This window comes from Manacus candei, unplaced genomic scaffold, assembly GCF_025592945.1.
Source record: "Manacus candei isolate 608988 ecotype Guabito, Panama unplaced genomic scaffold, ASM2559294v1 h1tg000015l, whole genome shotgun sequence".
In the NCBI taxonomy this organism is placed as follows: Eukaryota; Metazoa; Chordata; class Aves; order Passeriformes; family Pipridae; genus Manacus; species Manacus candei.
Window position 1 is genome coordinate 17503054 of NW_026138063.1, and position 17585 is coordinate 17520638.

General features: G+C 41.1%; 1 protein-coding gene across 1 annotated transcript in view; it reads left to right on the plus strand.

Moving 5' to 3' along the window:
• The first annotated feature begins 7562 nt into the window (after window positions 1–7562).
• Window positions 7563–17585, plus strand: part of CUL3 (cullin 3) — a 58550-nt gene continuing 48527 nt past the window's right edge. The window contains exon 1 of the mRNA XM_051781427.1: window positions 7563–8010. Within this exon, the coding sequence (XP_051637387.1) occupies window positions 7945–8010 (66 nt within the window). The 5' untranslated portion in view covers window positions 7563–7944. The remainder of the gene's footprint in view (window positions 8011–17585) is intronic.

Below are 17585 nucleotides of genomic sequence, written 5' to 3' on the forward strand. Positions count from 1 at the left end.
AGGCTTTCTATGGCAGTGTAAAGGATCTGGAAGGGATGCAAACTACATCTGGCAAGAGGCTTGTCCTCTGTAGAAGTAATTTTTGAGACAATGCATATATTCTAGAAGAAAAAAATTCCCGTGTGGGAAACCTAGAGTTTTTACTTGGATGGGAAAAGGCCAAAACATCATGTGTTTTAAGTATGCAAGGCAAGCAATTCCCTGTCACTTAGCAAACAGGAAACGTCAAAATAGCTGAGGCGTGAAAGTCACTAACAGCCACAAATAAAGTAATCTCTGGTGAGTGTAACCATGAAAAAATGTGAAATGTGTTTCTCTCTCAATCGTCAAAGCAACTTCCTCCAGTCCCACAGAAACTGAATTGGTAGTTAGACACTAGATCTCATAAGAATAAAAATTTGTCAGCTGTCTCAGACATTCTCCACCAGCATTGTGTGTGCCACAGCAAAGCAGCAGGTGAATGCTCCCAAAAGGCTACATTACCCACCCACATCTGCAGATGGTGCCAAGAGCTGCTGACAGTACTGCTACTGAAGTGAGTGCCTCAGTAAATCCAGAGCTTCTGGAAGAACGTGGCATTACTGGCTAGTCCTGAATAAACTCACCTCATTTGGACTCTGACTTGGTATTTTGCAAGTTACTAAGCTTCATTTGACAGGTTAAATAATGAAGGATCTGTCACATATGTAGATAAATAGTTGTAAGGAATAATTATATTTGGTGTTGCATTGTTTTTGATCTTGCTTCAGTTTCCAACCAATTTGTTGGGCTGTCTTTTCCTACTTGATTAAATGGCAACACTCTTACAAACCACTTTCCCATGTGGGTGCTGTAAAGCACCAAGACCAGGTCACCCCTAACCTTTTGGGTTGCCAAACAACACTAACCTTTTGGTAGGTGTTGGTGTAATATGATGGTACTGGTGCAGCGTTTTAGCTTTTACTTGGGTCGGTGCACAATATTTTCTTCCATGATTTGTGACGGAAACTATTTTTGTTTTTTTTCCCTGAAAATTTACCTTGAGTGTTTTGAAGCATCTGGCTCTTTGAGGCTGTCTTCTGATACAATATGAACCCACGTGTTCACCTCTAAGAGCAGGTTGTTGTGACGCGATAAAAAAACAACTGAACCTGAACGATTTGTCTAACCACACCACTGCAGCTTTCACTGTTGGTTACAACTACTGTACCATGATTTTTTTTTCTAATGTGAGCCTTGAACAGAAGGTTTGTTCCAGCCAGATCTCCTGTCACACTACTGAAACCTCTACTTGACAGTGAAGCAGTGGTTTCACAGCTAGAAAATGGGGCTGTAACCCTGTCTGTTCTTGGTGTGAGAGCCTCCCCTGTTGTAGCTGTCACAGTGTAGTGAGGTCACAGGTATTCATACAGCTACAGTGTACTGCTCTAGTCCCTGTTTGACAGAGACCAAGGCAGGGTGTGAAAGAAGCTGATGATACAGTTCTTACAGCAGTTGCTGCCATAAGAGAAGCTGCAGTGCAGGTGAATTACAGGCCATTGCTTGTGTCTTTTGCAGTCACGTTGTGCAAGATTGCTGTCAAAGACACATTTGAGATGTGAGTTTGCACTTGAACTGAGGCTTGACTTTGTTGAGAACTTCAGTATTATTCCAACAATCTTGAAGTGGGTCAGGTACTGAATGGGAAGCCAGTGCTGGTTGGACAGCATTAATTTTGGTTATTATGTGCATTGTCTGGTTAGACCTGTTTTTGAAATGTGCCACTACATGATGTGCTCATTACAGCAACCTCATCATCTCTCCTGCCAGTCCTCAGCACGCTGCCTGTAAACAGTCCACTCTGAGTCTGCTGGTGCTGGAGGCAGATCTTGTGCAACCGGTGGTGGTGGAGCCTGCTGTTGGGTTGGCTGGTGGGATGGAAAGCGATACAGAGCTCTGAGGGAGAGCTTAGGTTAAGCTGTGCCCATCAGCAAGAGTTCTGTCTGTAAGTTAGGTCAGTAATAAAGATAATAGTGTTGAGACAGTACCTCAACATCTCTTTTTCTTCCTGCTCGCAAAAATATTTGAAAGTAATTTAGTCTGGTTTAATTTTGAAGCTGTTGAGCTGTTTAGACTGTCATATTTCAGCATTTACTCTGTTTGTGGTGGCATTTAAATGCAGCAGAAATTAAATTTAAACACAGCCCAGCCACATGTTCCAGGCAACAAGTTTCCATGAGGGAGCAAGCAAATAACTATGCTGCTTGTTTTCCTTCTTGTTTTGCCACTCCACTGCTTTTCACTGCATCTCCAGGACTCTCAGCCACCCCTACTGCCTCCAACATGTCAAAAAAGACCCCAAACCAAACAAAAAATAAAACCCAACTATGCTCCTTTTTAAAGCAAATAAAATGATGTGTATGTTATTTCCATAGAAGGAAGAAATGAGGGAAAAACCCAAAACAAAACAACAATTCCAAACTTACAGATCTACCTATATTCAGATAGCTTTATTATGGTGAATTGTACCTCTGCCTAATCCTCTGAAGCAGTGACAGAGGAAAATAAAAAAAAAAACTTTTTCTTTAGCCAGGACATATAGGAAAGAAAAGAAAAAGTTTCTAAATTGATAGAAATTATGTGAATCACTATGCCTTGAAATCATTCTGTTTCTTCAAAGAGGAATGTAATAGTGTCCTGGTAAATCATGTTTCTGAATATTGATCCTGTTTTTACAGGACCCTATTGTCCTTGTACCTGTTGAAATCTATGAAACTTGTACACAAATCAATCAGTTAGTTTTGATTTACAGGGGAGGATTTAGGGCACTAAAAGTATACATTTATCTGGCTGTCCTGAGCTTTTTTTGTTCTTTCACTGATTTAGAGTAAAATTCTGCTTTTGGCGGAATCCTCAATATGATCTATTAAAAGCCACTCTGTGGTTCTTTCACTGTATGCTTGTTTTGCCGGTGTGTATCTCTGTGTTGTTTTAAAAAAAAAAGTGTATATATACATATATATGTAAATATATATATTTCTCTTCAGATTGCAGGAATTGTGATGAAAAGAATGGTTTGTTTACTGAATCTCCCAAATTAGTAACATGGGAAAGTGAAGGAACTGTCTTATACATACAGTTACTGTGTCACATATCAGTCATGCAAATCTCAAAGCAACCATCATATGCAAAGTGATGCAGGCACTTACATAAAAAAAAAAAAAAAAAAAAGGCAAAAAAATAAAGAGTAGAGGCCCCTCCCTCCTCCCTCTCCCCCGAATTCTGGGCTTTACAGAGAGGGATCTCACTGTTTTCCCACCACATAAGCAAAGGTTATTTAGCTTCTTTTTTTTTTTTTTTTTTTTGGTGTGGGGGGGAGTGCTTACAGTGAGTTCAAGCCCTGAAATGCTTACCCCTGTGTTTGCAGTCAGGCATGTAGGTGCTCTGCAGACCAGGATGTGGTCAGTCTGTTTCCTGCTGTGATAGAAATACCTTTTTTTTTAAGGCTTTTGTATTTCAATGGTCAAGAATCACTCATGGTTCCAGGGGTGAGGAAATATGTAAGAAAGGCCTGAGAATATGTATGTATGATTCCTTGGAAAGGATGGTTACTTTAAAAAAAAACCCCATGATTCCTGGCTTTGGTGAAATTAAGCCTTATCAAGCAAAACGTCACCATTTGAAATCATATTCTTTAGGTATATAGAGCACGTTTTTCTGGAAGTTAAACAAGAGCTATGTTCTTTTAAAGGTTCTTAAAGCTTTTAAGGGCCTGATTATAAAAATGTAAATTTAGATTGATTCTAATGTAATGTGCACTTTACATTCTTCTAAAATTTCTGACGCCCTTCACATGATATATATTTTCACGTGGTTGAGATTTTATATTAAGGTATAAATCAGGTTATAAAACCAGTGTTTAAATAATTAAAGATTTGCTGTAATCTTCAAGGTACACAGGTCAATGTAAAGGACCATCCTTCTTCTGCTGGCAGAGATGGTGACATGTCATTCAGGGGGAGATATTTTGTGTGGATTGGCAGGCACCTTAGCAATGTCCACTGTTATTTAGGGATATCATCAGTATCTAAAATCAGAGGACTGATTGGACCTCAGGAAAAAATAAAAACAAACAGTAAATGACTGCTTTGGATAATGCTGAGCTCTTCTCTGCACAGCACAAGTTATTTTGGGGGTCTTCACAACTCTGCATGTTGTTGTGGTTGGTACAGGGTGGGTTTAAGGCTGCTGCAATGCACAGATATGAACTTTCCAACAAGGGTGACCACTCCTGTGCACAAGAACCGTTACCTCGTGGCTGGACTGCCAGAAGGGCATGAGATGTATGGGAGATAGCTGGGATGACCCAGTTAAGCCCTAGGGTGGCTAACTCTTCTTATGCTAATCTGTCCTCCTCCACCTGCCTGCCTTCCTTCTGGCTTGGACCCACCTGGAATTAACATTATAAGCACTTAACAAGCATCTAAATTAGTTCTCTGTGTAAGCTCAAAGTCTAATTTTTAGTGGAACTTCATTTTGTATATTATGTATGGAAATAGAAAATTTGCACTAAAAATATAGTGATCGTCTCCACCTTGGACAGTCACAGAGCAGACCTCAGACATGAAAGGAGGAGCTACAGAGGAATTTGTGGACAGCAGATGTGACCCACTGAGTCATAAAGCTGCACAAAAAGAAGCCTCAGACTGCAAATTCTGCTTTCAGTAATGAAGTTAGAACTGTCATTGTAGTTGTGCTAGTGGGTGATAGCTATAGGCGCACACGTAAAATAAAGCTATTTGACATGAGAGTTGACATCTGTGCAAGTTTCGAGCTGGCTTCCCGCCAAGTCCCCGAAACTCGACAACAAGGACCTGCTTCCCTGAGAGGGAAGAGAAAAAAAACGACTTAAGCAGCCAAAGCTATAGCAAAAATATATATATATTTTACATACGAGACAGATATATACAATGAGAATACTATACACCACAACTCCAGAAATCCCAATCAGCTCCCCAAAAAGGGAAGAGGGGGAAGGAGAAGGGAAAAGGACAGAAAGGGACAAAGACCAAACAAGTCAACCAGCCAACTGAAGGTAAATTAGCAAAATCTCACCACTTCCCTTTGAACAGGCAGGACGGCCGGACACGGCCCAGCGCTCTCCCCTCACGCGCGGCAGATAACAGCGGTCGCTGTAGGCCTCGGCTCCAGATAAGCCAGGCCGAGACAGGGACCCACCGTTCTCGAACCTCGCCGGAAAGGAAGAGCCCAAGGTCCCTCCTGATGGCTTTATTTATACCTCAAGTTATTTAAAGGAATAGCATGGAATACTTCCGTGATCACCTTCCTGGTTCCTTCCTGGTTACAAGCTGGTCTCCAGGAAGGCCTAGAGTGAAACCATCACAGCTGGACTGAACAGTGTCTGAGCGTGAGTCAGCACTTCTCCACTTTAAGATATAAATGTGCATTAAAAGCAACCTAGATGAACAGAAGGCAAGAGGCTGGTGGTCCAGGGCTGCCATAAGCATAAGGCCAATATCAGAAAGCATAGAAGCAGTAATTAGAGAAGTTAATCTAGAGCAATCTGCAGTAATGGGTACGGTAAAAGTTGTTCTTTTTCTTCTTTCTTGAAAGAAGAAATGCCAGTTCCTCAGAAATGGTTTGTGGGGAAAGTTTCAGGTTTTGAAACAGCACTAAATTTGTTGAAAAGTACTCTTGTAACATTTTCAAAATGAAAACTCTGTGTTTCAGTACAGATTGACTTTTATTCAGTTCTGCAAACTGTTTTTGCAAGAGTCAAAGTTAAACCTTTTCAAATGACTTGATGTTAACTGTCATGGAGTGGAAAAAAAAATACTAGCAGGAGAGGTTGTCCTCATTTGGCGAAGGAAGTACTTAGAAGGAGAAATGAGATTGAAATTATATTGAGACAATGTGTAAGCCATATTCTTCATATTAACAACTGGCAATCTTTCCCTTCTCATCTCATCTTTGTTTCATCTGCATTTTGACTATACTGTAATTTTGAAAAGGACTGGTTCCTATTGCATAGTCATGTTGCAATCATTGTTTATTGTGTTGCTGTTATATAACACCTACTCTAGGCGTTATGTGCCTAATTTTGATCAGGAGATTAAAAAATATGTCATTTATGAACACACATCGTCCCAATGGAAAGTGTTTGTAAAAAAACTCAAAGAGGCAAAACTGGTGACATTACTGTTACAGAAGGTAAACTAGCTCAGAGAAGATATGTTGCATCTGTTCCCTGAAGGCATGTGTGGTGTACAGGCACCTGAAGGAAAACAACAATGATGGAGGTACATGGAGCTGGATGAAAAATGTACATCACACGATGTCCTGGTATTCAGAGTCCAGTTTAAGAGTCACCAGAAAGAAATTCTCTTCCTGGCTGTGCCACACACTTCCTCTGGGGAATCTTGAGCAAGACATGTTTTGACCCAGATTTCATTTTCAAAATCCACTAACTTTTCAGTCAGCCCCCTGGCATCTGGGATCTAGATTTTTTTTCTGGCCTACCAACCTAACTTTCAGAGGTGCCACGCTCCTAACTTGCAGAATCTGACATTTTCTAAACATTCTTCCCTTCTAAAGCAACTGCCCTTTGTTGAACGACCTATATTTAACTCTGGGCATATGTAAGCGTTGCCTCAGGTGGCACCGTCATTTCTCAGGCATGCACTGCAACACAGACACGGAGCATCAATAAGTACTCCTGCCTTGCAACACAGCACCCTGTGAGCACGGAGCATCCATACATACACCTGCCTTGCAACACGGCACCCTGCGGCGGGACCCGCCTGCCGCTGACATGATTCACAGGGACCGGGAGACTTCAAGGGCAAGGAACAGGAAGGGTCTGCTGTTCCTTTTCCAGCAGTGCCCAGCCAGGTTACCGCCGGGTGCCAGGCACAGGGCAGGCACTGCCCACCTGGGGCCGTGTCCCGTTTGCAGCTGCAAGGCCCATCTGAGGCTTCCCTGACAGTGCCAAAACTTGCACTTTAAACCTCATGAAACACCTGCCACAAGTCTGACAAGTGGGATATTGGTCGGGCATTGGAAAAGTTTGCCCAGGGAGGTGGTGGAGTCACCATCCCTGGAAGTGTTTAAGAAGAGACTGGATGTGGCTCTCAGTGCCATGGTCTACTAGATAAGGTGGTGTTAGGTCAAAGGTTGGACTCGATGATCACAGAGGTCTTTTCCAACGTAATCGATTCTGTGATTCTGTAAGAGGCATCTGGATCTAGCGCTGGGTCACGTGGTTTAGTGGCTTAGGGGCTGTTACAGTGTGGACGGCTGGACTGGATGATCCCAAAGGTCTGTTGCAACCTCGATGTCTCTATGACTGTGTGACTCTGCGAGGCCACGGCTCCGTGACACGGCCGGGCGGGACATTCCCCCCTCCCGACCGCCCGGGCACCCCCGGCCCCGCCGCCCCTCCCGGGCCGGGCCGCCCTCGGCCCCGCCCCTTCCCGCGCGGCGCCGCTTCCCGCCAATCAGCGGCGCCCTCCCCGCCTCGACAGCCCGCCGGAGAAATGGGGGGGAACGTCTCGCGAGAGTGGCGCGAAAGCCTGTCCCCGCCCCCGGCCCTCCCACCGCCTCCGCCCCGCCGCGGCCGGATCCGAGCGCGCCGGGCGGTGGGAGGGGAGGGAAGGACGGGAAGGGAAGGAGAGGAAGGGAAGGAAGAGAAGGGAAGGAAGCGAAGGGAAGCGGGGGGGGCGCCCGACCCTGCGCAGTGAGCGATGTTTGTCCGCCATCGCGGCGGAGGCTGAAGGGAAGCGCCGCCAGCGGAGCGAGGGGCCCGCGCCGCCGCCGCCCCCGCCCGGCCCGGCCCGGCACCCCCGGGGGCCGCGCCCGCACCGAAGGTCGCCGGCGGCCTTTCCCCCCCGCAGCCCCGGGCCCGCCGCCCCGCCGCGAGTCCCCCGGCGCTGCCGCCCCGCGCGGGAGGCGCCGCCGGGCCCGAAGATGTCGAACCTGAGCAAGGGGACGGGCAGCCGGAAGGACACCAAGATGCGGATCCGAGCCTTCCCCGTGAGTACCGGGCACCCCGGGCCGCGGCGGGCGGCCTCCGCAGGCCCCGCCGCCCCGCCAGCGGGGCCGTGCGGGTGCGAGCGCGGCGGGGGGAGCTGTCAGCGGCCGCGGCACCCCGGGAGAGGTGCGGGAGCTGCCCCTCGGGGGAGCTCCTCCAGTGGGAGGCGGGAGGAACTGGTCCCCGCAATTATCGCCCCCCTCATCAAACAAATCAATTATGAAAATCCACGTACGGCTTGGGGAGGGGGGGGGCTGGGTTTCTTTGTTTTCAAGGAAAAGGCCTCCAAGAAGGAGCCGAAGGTTATATACGCCGACATCAACAAAATTAGTTAGCCCCGGAAGGGGGAAGGGGGGCGGGGGGAGTATTTATTTATGTCTTCTGCAGAGTTTCCTTTTCTAGAAAATTTATTTCGCTTTCCGCTCCGTAAAAGAGGCTATAAGTCGTATGATTATAAGATTTAGGTGGCACAGTGCCAGCTGGTTCGGAAGGTACTACTATAAACATGTAGGCATAGGTAACTTCGTTGCAGGTTCGGCAGAGCCGACAGCGTGCCTTCCCTTTGAGTTACAGAGGAGAAGGAGCCAGATTATTAATTTAAAGTGCCGTAGCTGGCTATGTTTTGACAGTTGTTTCAATTAAAGCTTACAACAGAGTAGCAACTACAGCACAAGTAATGGTGTTGCAGAACAAGAGAAACAGAAGAGCTTCAGCCTGCCAGAGGATGGCCAGGAAGTGTGTATGTGTTCAGTGGAGTGTGTGTTATAAAGAAGACACTTAGTCGAGTCTCTGGCTTTTAAGGTTTAGTGTTAACTTCTCAGTGCTACGTCTGATCCCGGTAGGCAGTGGTGTAGAACTAATGTGCCTTGCCTTTATAAAGGAACTGGACATACCTGTTTATCTCACTTCACTGGCAGGGAATATATCAATATATTTGCTTCATCAAAACTCTTGCTGATGAAATTAAGAGATTTCTTTATATTCTCAGCAGCCAGCTTAATCATAGCAATCTGAGTTACACTGTTTTACTATTTCCTTTACTTTTAATCACTGATGGTTGCATTTAGTGGGAAAAGTAAAAAGAAAAAAAGTGGGCTATGAAATTAGGAATTTTAGCTGATGAGAGGTTTTTGATCTCCAGATTTCGTTTATTTCTTTAAATAGCCTTTTCTAAGAATGTCAATTTTGTTAAGACATGTTGGCTTATAGAAATAAAGAAATAAAAAGACTTGCTGCAATGTAACAGGGTTTTACTAGCAAGCAGTAGGAAAACCTGTACAAAAATAAACCATAACAAACCCAATGTGTATGTTTTATAACAAACTGCACCAAAAGATATCAGTCTTTTAATTTGATAAACAGATTCATGTATTCCAGCTGTGAATATGTAGTTATGAGTCAGCCAACAAAGGCAGACTTAACAATGGGGTAAAGTTAGGTTTGTGTTTTTCACCAGTTTTGTATGTGAGCATATGAAATTTGTTTTGGGAAGGTGAAGAATGCTCTAAGGGAGCCCTGTTCTTACATAAAGTTAAACACTGGAATCAGGTTTTTTCTTCTGAAACTGTTTTTTACTAGCATCGTCTTTCTTTTCAGTTGCTTAAAGAATATCTAGGTTAAAACTTTAAAAACTTAAAAAAAAAAAATGTTTCCTTCCTAAAATAATTCAGTAAGTAACTAGTCATCAAGGTTTGGTGACAAATGTCAACTGTTTGGTGACATTTGTTGAGAGCAACTTTGCAGGTGTTCTGTCCAGTAGATTTTCTGTTCTAAGACAGTTTGTTGACAGTGCTGTTGATCATCATGGCTCAGCTTCATGAAGGAAGATTTGGGAAAGGCTCTGCCCACATTTGCTACAAGCATGTGTTGATCAAGTGTTTACAGAAAAGAAGCATGTACTTTGTTGAGAGATTTGGAGGAGTTTACCTGTCATAATTGCAGAAGTCAGTAGCTTTTAGTTCATGTAAAGATCCTATTGCAAATTTTGGGGAGGCCTAAGTGGTTGTTGAGCTTTGGTCCTGTGAATGGTGCCAGTGACTGCAGGGAGATAAATATTCATATCAGCAAGGTGCATTTTTGTGGGGGGTAGAGTCTATATTTAGAAAATGTACTATTCCTACAGCAGCTTCTTCACTCTTTTATCCCAAATTTGCTAGTTCTGTGCTTTGGTTCTGAATTAAGAGTACTTCCAGAGGTGACTTTGTAGGCTGCTTCAATTTGTCTTCTTATTGATCATCTTTCCTCAGGAGGTCTACCTGTTTTAGATTAGTTTGCTGCTTGCATGGGAGGTAGCTATTTACTATTACATTAAGCTACAAGTAGCCAAATTGAAGAGTTAATGTTCCTGGAGCATAGCAATATTAGGGTAACTTCCTCCATGTAGTTTTTTTTTTTCTTTAATATTTTATATTTTTATAGTATCTTTCAGACTTCTGTTATTGTTATATTTTACTGTAACTAAAGGAAAGGAGAAATAGTACTTTACAAAACATTACTAAAGTTCACTTTTTCTACCTTACTAGAAATGAAGTAGAAATTGACCAAAACATTGGAAAACCAGGAGTGTTCTACCTGGAGATCCTAATACCTTGGAATTAGTTTTATTCTAGATTTCTTCTTTATTATTTCTGGTATTTGGTGACAGATTATCTGCCATCCCAAGTGTCCCTTAATATTTGCTCCTGGTATGTGCTGTGATGGTGCTTTTCTTACCTCAAGGGCAGTGACATGATGTGCACTGTTTTGCTGAAGTGGGTTGTACAGTAATCAGAAGTAGTTGAGAAAAAGAGTTTTCTGTTTTTCTGTTCGTAATAGGAAAAAAAATGCATTTTTTTCTAATTTATAAACTGTCTTACTTAAAAGAACTTTCTTGTGTTCTCTTGTTCATCGTGACTTAAAGGCAGTGATAATCTTTGCATCAGAAGGAGTCCAAATGAGAATGCATTCCCTGAGACTTCAGACTTGAGCATATTTCAAACTTGGGAAGTGTAATAAAAATACATTTTTATGAAAGTTTACTTTATATTAAGTAGAGCAAACTGATGAGATGAAGCTTAAGTATCCTTATGTACCACCACAGAAGACTTCCAGTGTGCTACTTTCAATAACCACTTCTGGTACTTTTAATACTTTCATAAAATATAGCTGTTCCATATCTATAGTCTATCCAGAGAGCATTCAGGGTGGTGGTAAAGCAGGAGCTGGAACAGTGTAAGAGGGCTTTTTAGTGACTGTAGGTTCCTTTTTCTTAAGGAATGTTCAAACCCTGTTGTTTCAGATTCATAAACATGCAGCAGATATGAATATGGATGCTAAAAATAACAAAATAATTTCTGAAATGTCGAGTAATTGTCTGTGATGTGAGTTGACTATAGTTAGCAAGTTGGGGTTTTTTTAATTATTTGGAAGAGTGCAGTAGTCTACTCAATACACAGTATGTGCATTATACAAAATGCAGATTTGATATTCCTACAAAATATGAATTAATTGAACTTGTTTTGGAGAAGTGTAGGGGGTTGTTTTCTTCCTTGGTTGAGTTTAAAGTACTCTCAGGGTCTCAAATTGGCTCTCACTGCTTAACTCTCAGTGAGCCCATTACTACTGCCTAGAGGAATACCTTCAAAGCTCTCAAACAAGCTTGCAGCAAATCTAATTTTAAGGTGATATATTTGATCTGTGAGAAGTGTTGCCAGAGAATGCTAGATTTGCAGTTAAAACTTGGAGAGAGATAATTTATTCATGTTAGATCTCCCTTACAGAAATCATGTTTCCTCCAAGTGTATTTCAGCTCTTTTGCTGTGACTGGTTAGCTAGTGGAAGATAGTAGCCTTAAATGTGCTTTAATGGAAAAGTTGCAGAAAGTAAAAAAAAAAAAAAAGGCACGTTTCTTACAGAAATAAGCAGTATGTGAGAATTGAGAAAGCATTTGGGGAATTCATTTTCAAAATTTAAGTAACATTAAGCTGTATTGAATGAACTTTTTAGCAAGAAGTCATTCTTCTCTCAATGCAGGTGTCACCATAAAATTGGTTGGACAGATCCTTCTGAAAACCAGCATGACCCAATGTAGGGTTTGATCGTTATAGTTGGAGGGGGTTTTTTGAGTGCTTTCAGTAATTTTGCTTTCCTGCAGAGCTGTCTTTCTTCTCTGGAGTACTACTACAAAATAGTGTTTTGCCAGTTCTCAGAACTATTTTGGTGCATCAGTGCTACATGAATTCTGGACAGCATTTGGGGAGATTCTACACATGCACTTGCGATAAAAGGAGTTTAAATATATATATATACATATAAGCTTCACTGACTAATTTTATTTGAAATACTTGTGCCCAAGAAAATTCTCATTTTGTTCGATCTTGTGCAGAAAGACAGCCAGCCTTCCCTTTCCTTCAATTCCGTTTATCAATTCATGCTCTTCCTCCAAGAAAGTTATGTAAACTTAGAAGTAAATAACTCCAACTCTTCCATGAGGAAGTATTAAGGCTCATGTTTTCATTGCCAGTGTTCCTTTCTCCTGGGATCTAACAGCCACTTGTTCTAGGCTTTGTGTAGGCAGAAGGCTTTTTTTCTTCTCAGGGAGCACTGGCTGCTGCCGTGGTTTGTTTTGAGTCTTGGGGAATTGGTGATGCAAGTTGAAGATGAGGTTTGTTAAATTTATGCTTCAACCTGTAATGTGCAGATCTTCCAGAAGTTGATGTAAATTTTGTCCATCTTGAGCATCTTAGAGCAGATAGACCATAAAAAAAACATTGAACTGTGGTTAAATTTTTAAGCATTCGAGTTATGTAAGTGGTACGTGGATTTCTGCTTTGGCTTATAACCCCTAGAGCATTCGTGCTGTGTTGGTGAGGGAATGGAGAGGCATGGAGGGTGGGACAAGGGTGGAATTAGGGGATGGTTTACTGCAGGCTTTTTCAGCTCTGAATAAAATAATATGAACCCACCAAGTTCTGCAAGATCACTTAGTTAACTCCATGTTTTACATGGTTGGCTTGTGAATCTTGATGGCTTTATATTCTCAAATATATTTCTAAGAGCATGTTAGCTATTAACTCATGTAGTGTTCACAGTAATAATAAGTTAATATTCACAACTAAAATTTTAGTAGGCTTAAACCCTAGAAATAAACCAAAAAAACTGAAACACTGTTTATCTTATTCAAAGGAAGAAAGTGTTGTTTTGGTGCAAATTAAGAAAAGTATAGAAATACTTGCTGTTTACTGGACAGTTAATCTTATTAAGTCCTTCCAGTTTTCACAGATTTCTTTTTCTTTAATGAAATGTGATGAGCAGCCTGAATGTCCTAATAATACATTTACAGTTTTTAAGAGGTGATAGCACTAATTCCAACTATTCTTTGAGTAGTTGTAGGTAGGTTTTTGTTTGTTTGGGTTTTTTGTGACACTGTGCATATTATCTTTTAGTTTTTGTCTAACCTAATCTCAGAATTCCTGAGTTCTGTAGATGTTCATCTTTCAGTTGCAATTTTTCTTGGTTTTCCATGTTGACTGGGTCTGAAGTTCTGAGCAATTAGCGTTCCCCTTGGTCTAGAGTTTTGAGCAAGTGCCTCTGTGTGGTACTGGAAAGAGTACTGCCATTTATGGATCTTACCTTTATTTGAAATTTGCTTGATTTTTGTGCAGGAGTATAAAGTTAATACCAGTAGTGTTCTATTGAGATTTTGATGCTGGCTAATTCAGTCTGAGCTTTTTCAAGTGGCTTCGTTAGGCATCTCAATCCCTTCACTCTTGTTTTGTATAGTAATGCATTATTAAACAGGAATTACTGTTTTTCCCTCGTAGTGGTAGGTAAAAGAACTTTGAAAGTTGCTATAAAACTGATAAAGAATTTTCAATATTTTACATGAATAGTTATAATAATAGTATGTAACAAAAATAGACTTTTTTCTATACAAGTTATTTTTCCTTTAATCTGTTATGGGCAGGTATACACAGCATAAGTGACCCCATTTTTCAAAATTTCCAGCAGGTATTGTAAAGCCTTTGGCTTTGATCTGTAGGGCAGGTAGTCTTAGTGCAGGTGCTTTTAGACTTTCATCACCATGACTGATGTGCAGTGTCAGATAGTCTCTCTGTATGTGGTGAAAACATTTTGTGATAGACTGGGACAGATTTTTCTTAAGATAGTTTGATTGAGTCCATTCATAAAACTCACAGTGATTGTGTTACAGTCTAAAATAGGTTCTTGACCTTGTGCATATGATCACTGGATCTTATCTTTGATTTCTAGTAGCTGCACTAGCGGAAGAACAGTTCTAGAGAAGTAAACTCGTGGTTTTCAATCTGAGTCAGGTTTTGTGGAAACACAGAGTAGGAAAGTGGTGTAGTAGAAAACTACACCATGGCCAAGCTGTACTTTTAATCACAGGGCTATTTTATTTTTCTGAAGGTCAGTTAAAGCTAGCAGAATTTTTAAATCACCAATGTCTCCTTTGTAAAGGTGGAAGTACCGGCATCTCAGCATAAGTAAATACTGTTAGATGACTTAACAAAAGAACCCCCATACTGACATTTTTAATGTTTTAGGGAAGAAAAAAAGTGCATTTAGCACCTGAGTACAGCAAGGAGGACAAAACTGTAATAAACACTTACATTTGGATGATGTTTGCAGTGGAGTGGCCTAAATTCTTTAATTAGCTGTGCGTAAAATTAGTGTTTGAGAGCTGAAACCGCTTTGCGTGGAGTTTAAATAAGGTATAATACTATGCAAAATGTGCACAAATAACTTGCTTTATTTGTTCATGATTATGGACGAGATGCATTTGTGGAAATGCCATGTTTTGTTTAATGGTAACAAACATAAATGAAGACAATAATTATACATGTGAATGATATGAAATTGGGCAAAATTATACAATACAAAATTCATATGTTAATTTCTTAGACTGTGTAGTCTGAGTATAGATTGTGTGTCTTACATTTTGTATGTGAAGAATCTTTATTGAAATAAATGCTTTTTACTTTTACACTACTTCTGTTTTTAAAGTGTTGGTAGCATCTGAGTGGACCTTTTCTTTTTGCTTTTTTATATTATATACATGACTTTAATTTCCTATGTAGCTCTGAATTTTTTTCTGTTGCCGTCGTTTCAGTGTTAGTCTTAGTGTTCCAGGCACTGCTGATCTGTGCATCCAGTCATGGTGTTTGCACTGTGGTGCAAAAATCCCCCAGAGAGAGGTTATTGTCAGAATGCAGGGATATTGATTATCTGTAAATCTGTAAGTGATTTATTAAGTGTATCTTCCTTCCCCTCACTGAAGTAAGCTGAAGGGGGAAAAAATTATCCTCTGTTGGCCTCTGACTACCATAAAATTTTATTTTTCTATTCCTGTGCAAGTTCTCAATTTGTTATGCTGTTGTTATTATGGAGGAGGAGTTGTCACAAATCCCCCAAAGCCTCTGAAGGTCCTTCAGCCCCACCATCCCCCTTTCTTCCTTCATCCCCCTAAAGTCGTTCATTGTGTTCCTTGTTTTGAAATGACTACAGGAAATGTGTTTACAGTCTGTATAAGTTGGTGTGTATTTCACTGATTTCCTCTTTAAATAGTGTTGATTTTTAAACAATTGTAAAATACTGAGCTACTTGTAGGTTATTTGAAAAAAACCAGCAATAATTCTTGTGGGATTTGCATGGAGTGTTGGGTAAGCAAGGAATGGGCCATTTGTGGTTCAGGGAAGCTTTCTGAATTCAGGTCATCAAGGCTGGAAAGTTAATGAACTAATGGATTTTTTCACTTGGAGAGATGATACCCCTGAGGAGACTTTGTGCCATCCACAGAAGGCATGGATGTGCAGAGCAGCACTCTGGCAGTTCTTAGCTGGGATTGAGACATGCAACATCTCTCTTGTTCTTTAAGGTTATTATAATGTTAATATTGTACAAGTCATCAATAAAAAAGATTTACTAAAAAAAGTCATTAATTTTTTCCTTATAAAATTAAGGCTTTTTAATTTTGCTTTGTAGTGTTTATTGGGTGATGGTCTTAAAATTAATAGACATATGATCACATACTGAATCAAAGTTTCAATCTATTTTGACTGGGCTAAAAAAAAAAAACCACAGAAACAACAACAAAAATAAATATTTCTATTGGTTTAGAGTTTGGAATGATATGAGTAGTTGTCTGGGGTGTAATGATGCTGCTTCTGCTGACAGTGACCCATTGTCAGTTATGGCACTTTCAAGACAACCTGCTGCACATCACCTGGAATGCTGAAGTCCCACACTGTTGTAAAAGCAAATTAAGAGAGTCAGGGACCTAAATCCCAGTGAAATTTGAGATTTTCAGCAATTTTCAGCTAGTAAATCTTGTTAGGTTATAGATAAGCAAACAACTTCCCTTTCTGCTTTCAGTCTTTAGTAAATTGGAAGTAGTTCCAGTGGAAGAGGACTGAGCCACCTTCTTCCTGCAGCGTAAGAGCCGGCACATGGCCCGGGATCCCGAGTAAGCTGCTTTGAGGAAATTTGCAGTTGAATGTACTCTGTGGTAGTTTGCTTGTAGTCACATAGTCCTCAGATTTTTGAAAAGCATGTCCTTGGCTGTTACAAGCTTTTATTGCAGTGGAATGCTAAATTACTTGAATGAAATGTTTAGGATTTGGCTCTGTTTGTAAAAGGGGAAAGGTATGCCGAGTAATTTATAAAATTTTGTGTCACTGTTTCCACTGTCTGTCATTTCACCTTTGATAAGAGCCTGTTTGACAGCCACAGACAAACAGCTGATCTGTTTGAGTGCAGAACTACCTGTCCCTCCCCATGCCTTCTAAACCTCCAGGATCCTACTGATATATGGGAGGGGTGATTCACTCCCAGAAATTGAGCTTTTCTTTGTTCCATATTCTACTTTTCTAATTAGGTTCAAATATTTTCTTTTAATACCAACTTTGTTTAGGATAGAAACAAAGCTATGGTATTACTTTCAGGAACATATTTCCTGCTGTTACCTTAGCCTTTTTTGGTGTTGTGGTTTTTTTTTTTGTCCCATTGCTTTAATTTGAGGAAAGTTGGTTTAGGATTACTACTTCTAAAGTGAATCAAGAGGACTCTCAACTTCTCATTAGTCTTCAAAATATTGATACTAATTTTTATTCTTTTTGGGCAGGAGAGAGGGATTTGGTAGATTTTTGGTGTAAAATCCTTGTATTTATTCCTCTGTGTCATTCAGAATAGGCTTTTCTTGAGTTAAGCAATCCTGGCCTGATACACTCTTTTTCCCCCCACACATTATTTGCACCATAAGTGTTCAATACATATACTGAAATAAACCAAGAACTAACTTCACGTCTGAAAATGACTTTGTTAATTTGCAAAGCTAAACATGAAAGATCAGACTTCAGCTCTAACAGTTACCTGGCAAGGTAATGGAGCAGATCATCCTGGGTGCAATCACACAGCACCTACAGGATGGACAAGGGATCAGACCCAGCCAGCACGGGTTTAGGAAGGGAAGGTCCTGTCTGACCAACCTGATCTCCTTTTATGATCAGGTGACCCGCCTGGTGGATGAGGGGAAGGCTGTGGATGTGATCTGTCTGGACTTCAGCAAAGCCTTTGACAC